At 64.9% G+C, this 5,537-nt stretch overlaps 2 protein-coding genes across 2 annotated transcripts in view; both read left to right on the forward strand.

The window, feature by feature from the left end:
- Positions 1-1,093, forward strand: part of LOC121362652 (dynamin-2) — a 22,018-nt gene extending 20,925 nt beyond the window's left edge. Inside the window, exons 17-19 of the mRNA XM_041484318.1 lie at positions 309-473; positions 876-991; positions 1,027-1,093. Of these exons, the coding sequence (XP_041340252.1) occupies positions 309-473; positions 876-991; positions 1,027-1,093 (348 nt within the window). The remainder of the gene's footprint in view (positions 1-308; positions 474-875; positions 992-1,026) is intronic.
- A 2,493-nt stretch (positions 1,094-3,586) lies between these two features.
- LOC121362653 (serine/threonine-protein kinase WNK2-like) lies at positions 3,587-5,226 on the forward strand (the record flags this gene model as incomplete). Its single annotated transcript, XM_041484320.1, has 3 exons — positions 3,587-4,028; positions 4,368-4,454; positions 5,039-5,226. Coding segments are annotated over exons 1-3 (717 nt in total), but the record flags the coding sequence as incomplete, so codon positions are not given.
- Positions 5,227-5,537: the final 311 nt, after the last annotated feature.

The following is a 5,537-nucleotide window of genomic DNA, read 5'->3' on the forward strand; positions in this document are numbered from 1 at the left end:
TCTGGGATAACCCCAGGAGTGGAATGGGGTGGGGACCGGCTCTGGAATAACCCCAGGATGGGAATGGGGCTGGGAACAGCTCTGGGATAACCCCAGGATGGGAATGGGGGTGGGAACAGCTCTGGAATAACCCCAGGGTGGGAATGGGGCTGGGAACAGCTCTGGGATTACCCCAAAGATGGGAATGGGGCTGGGAACAGCTCTGGATTTACCCCAGGACAGGAATGGGGCCGGGAAGGCTGTGCTGGGGCAGGGGGATCCCCCTGATCCCCCCTGATCCCAGGGGTGACCTTTCCCTGCTGTTGCAGACGGAGAGCGAGGACGGGGCCCAGGAGAACACCTTCTCCATGGACCCCCAGCTGGAGAGGCAGGTGGAGACCATCCGGAACCTGGTGGATTCCTACGTGGGGATCATCAACAAATCCATCCGGGACCTCATGCCAAAGACCATCATGCACCTCATGATCAACAATGTGAGGGGGGAAAAGGGGGATTGGGAGGGGGAAAGGGGACGGAGAGGGGAGAAAAGTGGATGGAAAACTGTGGGAGGAGCTGGAGGGGCTCAGCCTGGAAAAGGAGGCTCCAGGGGCACCTCCTGGCTCCTGGCAATTCCCTGGAAGGAGGTTGGAGCCAGCCAGGGGCTGATCCCTCCTCCCAAAGGGGACAGGACAAGAGGAAAGGGCCTCAAGCTGTGCCAGGGGAGGTTCAGGCTGGGTTTGGGGAGAATTCTGGAGTTTTCCATCCCTGGCACAGCGGGTGTCCCCTCCCTGGAGAACCATGCCGGTGGCACTCAGGGACAGAACCCACCCCAAAAACCCCCAACTGCCCCCCAAACCCCTCAGCAGCACATCCCAGCCCTTCCCTCGTGTCCCCAGACCAAGGATTTCATCCACTCGGAGCTGCTGGCCTTCCTGTACTCGTCGTCGGACCAGAGCAGCCTGATGGAGGAGTCGGCGGAGCAGGCGCAGCGCCGCGACGAGATGCTGCGCATGTGTGCCCTCAGCTCCCCCCCGTTCCCCCCCACAGGAGGCCCCCGGCGGCCCCGAGCCGCCCGACCATCATCCGCCCGGCCGAGCCCTCCCTGCTGGATTAACCCCGGGATCCGCGGGATCCGCGGGATCCGCCGCCCCCCGTGCCGCCGCCAGCGCCCTCGGAACGGGAGAAACGGGGGAGAAACGGGGAAAAACGGGAAAAAAACCAACCCAGAGCCAGCCCGGAGCTCCTGGGGCAATCCCGGGGCTGATCCTGGGGAGATCCCAGGGGGATCCCAGATCCTGGGGCTGATCCTGGGGTGGTCCCAGGTCCCATCCCGGGCTGATCCCAGCCCCCAGGGTGGTCCCATCCCAGGGTGATCCCAGCCCCCAGGGTGGTCCCAGGGTGGTCCCAGGTCCCATCCCGGGCTGATCCCAGGCTGATCCCAGCCCCCAGGGTGGTCCCAGGGTGGTCCCAGGTCCCCTCCCGGCGGGGGCAGCTCCCGGGCAGGTCCCAGCAGCTGATCCTGGCAGCTCCGGGGCCCCCCCGGTGCCCCCCGGGCCGGGGCAGTGACGGATTTTGGGGTGGGGGTGGCGGGGGGGAACTTTGCACTTTGTCAGAATTCCCGAGGGGGGAGGGCCCGGCCCTGCCTCTGCCTTCCTCCCCCCCTTCCTCCTCCTCCTCCTCCTCCTCCTCCTCCCCCGTTCCCGGATTCCGGGGATTCTGCCCCAAACTCGCCCGCGGCTCCTCCCCCGCCCCCTCCCCGGGGTTTGGGGCTTTTTTTTTTGCTTTTTTTTTTTGGTTTTTGGGGTTTTTTTTAAAGAATTGGGGTTTTTGAGCAGGGGAAAACACTGGAATTCCCAGAGGGATTCGGCAACGATCCCAATTCCCTGAGAACCTCAGGAATTTCATCCCGGGAATTACCCGGGAGAGGAGGAGGAGGAGGAGGAGGGGGAGGGGGAGGAAGCTGCGGCCCCCCCCGGGGTGGGGGAGGGGGCTTTGCTCCGGAAGCTTCTCCCCCTCCCCACCCCCCGTTCCCGATCCCGCTCCGCCGGGAGCCGAGGTTGTAAATATTTTTACAGACTTGTATTAATTGTAGGAAAAAAAAAACCCACAAAAAAAAAAAAAAAAGAGGGAAAAAAAAACAAAAAAAAACCCACAAAAAAAACAAAAAAAACAAACCAGGAAAAAAAAAAAAAAAAAAAAAAAAAGGAAAAAAAAAAGAAAAAAAAAAGAACCAAATCGCGGCCCAGCAATAATGTGGATTTTTCCAACCCCCCCCGGCCCCGGTGCCTTAACGACCCCCCGGCTCGGGGGGGCCAATTAATCCATTAACGAGCCGGGGGCGGTTTTGGGGGGGCGGCTCCGGCCCCCCCCGGGGGTCCCCCCGAAGTGCCTCCGCTCCGCGTCCCATTAATGAACTAAAAACCGGCAAAAAAAAATCCGAATAAAGGGAAAAAAAAAAAAAAAATCCAAAACCGAGTGAGGTGTGGAATTCGGGGGGTGGGGGTTCCACGGCGCGGCCCCCCCCATTCCCACCGGATCCTGCCCGGTCCCGCTCCCGTTCTTGGGGGGAATTCCGTGGGGAACGGATAAAAAATGGTTAAAAAATCCCGAACCCCGGGAATTGGGGAACTTCGGGACGGAAATCCCGCCGGGATCCACCATGGGCGCCGCCATGGGCGCCGCCATGGCTGCGCGACGCCGCTCAGGAAAGGCCCCCCTGGGGCTGCCCGCGGCGGTGCCTGAGGCGGGAGGTGACGCAGAGGCCGCGCCTGAGGGCGATCCCGGCGGCGGATCCCGGTGAGTGATCCCGGTGAGCGATCCCGGTGAGCGATCCTGCTGGCAGATCCCGGTGGAGCATCCCGGTGCTTCCTCCAGTCGCGGACCGCGGAGTTTTTCAGGCGCCATCGGGGCCGCCCGAGGCGCGGGGTCCTCTCCTGTCCCTCCGCGCTCATTGGCTGCTCCCTCTCCGGCCTTTCGGAGCTCTGATTGGTCAGCGCGAATTTGGGCCCGCCTCCTCCTCAGCGCGCGGGGTTCTCGAGCGCCCCCTGGTGGAGCTGGACTCCCACAATGCACCGCGCGGGCCCGGGGGCGTTTTAGGGCAAATTTGGGGATTTTGAGGCGGATTTGGGGAAATTTGGGGCAGATTTGGGGCGGATTTTCAGGTCCAGGGGGGAAAACGGCGACAGATTCGGAGATCTGGGGGCAGACCTGGAGCTGATTTGGGGGTGGGGGCGGATTTTGGGTGTTTCAGGGCGGATTTTGGGGTCCAGGCGCGGATTTTGGAGCCCGGGCTCCCTTCCCCCACGCCCTCCACGTGCAGTTCCCCATTTCAGCTCTCACAGAAATCCCTTCCCGGCCCCGAGCTCGGAGCTTTGGGTGCAAAAACCCCAATTTTGCGCAATGGCCGCAAAGCTGCGTTTCCTGCGGCCCCGGGAGCGCTTCCTTCCTGCGCCCCGCGCCCGGCACGGCCCATCCCGGAGATCCCGGCGATCCCGGAGATCCCGGAGATCCCGGTGATCCCGGAGATCCCTCGGTGCCGGGGAGCGCCTGGAGCGGGAGGAAGATGAGGATGAGGATGAGGATGAGGATGAGGATGAGGATGAAGACGATGTTGGCGTTTCTCCTCCTCGTGGCTGCGGCCTCGTGCTCGAGCCAGACCGGGCAGGATCCCGGCGAGGATTCCCGCCAGAATTCCCGGGATTTTCCTGAGGATTCCCGGGATTTAACCGAGGATTCCCGCCAGAATTCCCGGGATTTGACCGAGGATTCCCGCCAGAATTCCCAGGATTTGACCGAGGATTCCCGCCAGAATTCCCGGGATTTAACTGAGGATTCCCGCCAGAATTCCCGGGATTCCGGCACCGCCGCGGGACCCGCACCCACGGCCGGGACCGTGCGGGACGGCACCGGGACCCCGCGGGACGGCACCGGGACCCCGCGGAAAGGCACCGGGACCCCGCAGAACGGTACCGGGACCCTGCAGAACGGCACCGGGACCCCGCGGGGCGGCACCGGGACCCTGCAGAACGGTACCGGGACCCCGCAGAACGGTACCGGGACCCCGCAGAACGGTACCGGGACCCCGCAGAACGGTACCGGGACCCCGCAGAACGGTACCGGGACCCCGCAGAACGGTACCGGGACCCCGCAGAACGGTACCGGGACCCCGCAGAACGGTACCGGGACCCCGCAGAACGGTACCGGGACCCCGCAGAACGGTACCGGGACCCCGCAGAACGGTACCGGGACCCCGCAGAACGGTACCGGGACCCCGCAGAACGGTACCGGGACCGCGCCCGGGCTGATCCCTGTCACGCTCCCGGTGCCAGATCCCGGTTCTGGATCCCGGTACCGGATCCCGGTGATCCCCCGCTCTCTCTCCCTTCCAGATCCTCCCTGGCTCCTCCCGGTCTCGGTCGGTGTCGCCGTCCCGGGGCTGCTGCTGCTGCTGGGGGCTGCGGCCGCGGCCGGGCGAGGTGGGAGGGGGGGTCGGAACCGGGATTCCCGGGGGTTCAGAACCGGGAATTTGGGGGGTTCGGAACCGGGAATCCCGGGGGTTCGGAACCGGGAATTCGGGAGTTCGGAACCGGGAATTCGGGGGGCTCGGAACCGGGAATTCGGGGGGTTCGGAACCGGGAATCCGGGAGTTCGGAACCGGGAATCCCGGGGTGTTCAGAACGGGGAATTCGGCGGGGTTCGGAACCGGGAATCCGGGAGTTCGGAACCGGGAATTCGGGGGGTTCGGAACCGGGAATTCGGGGGTTCAGAACGGGGAATTCGGGGGGGTTCGGAACCGGGAATTCGGGGGGTTCGGAACCGGGAATCCGGGAGTTCGGAACCGGGAATCCCGGGGTGTTCAGAACGGGGAATTCGGCGGGGTTCGGAACCGGGAATCCGGGAGTTCGGAACCGGGAATCCCGGGGACTCAGAACCGGGAATTTGGGGAATTCAGAACCGGGAATCCGGGAGTTCGGAACCAGGAATTTGGGGGTCTCACCGCCCAGGGACCCCCACCCCACTCTGCTGGGCCCCTCCGGTGCCACCGGTTCTGTCCTCTCAGGCCTCCGGCGGCGGCGTGAACGGACCCACACGGTGCCGGTGGCGGCCCCGGTAAGGCCGGAGCCCCCCGTGGCCCCCGAACCCCCCCCGGACCCCTCAGTCCCACCCAGGTCCCCCCAAATCCACACCCGCGCCCCTCCTGTCCCGGCAGAGCTTCCCCTTGGCCCCCGCGCCGACGTCGCTGTCCCCGTGAGGGGTCCCGGGGGTCCCGGTCGGCCCCCGCTCCGTCCCGGTGTCCCCACGGATCGAGGCTGGCCCTGGATCCGGTCACCGGGAGGAGCCCCCCCCCCGCTCCGGTGCTGCCGGGGCTCCACCGGACTCGACGGTGCAATAAAGGTGTGAATCTCCAGCGCCGCCGCATTCCCGGTGTCCCGCTCCCGGTGTCCCGTTCCCGGTGTCCCGTTCCCGGTGTCCTGCTCCCGGTATCCCATTCCCGGTACCTATTCCCGGTGTCCCATTCCTGGTGCCCCGCTCCCATTCCCGGTGTCCCGGTGTCCCAT

Source organism: Pyrgilauda ruficollis, unplaced genomic scaffold, assembly GCF_017590135.1.
Source record: "Pyrgilauda ruficollis isolate IOZ18807 unplaced genomic scaffold, ASM1759013v1 scaffold654, whole genome shotgun sequence".
Classification (NCBI taxonomy): Eukaryota; Metazoa; Chordata; class Aves; order Passeriformes; family Passeridae; genus Pyrgilauda; species Pyrgilauda ruficollis.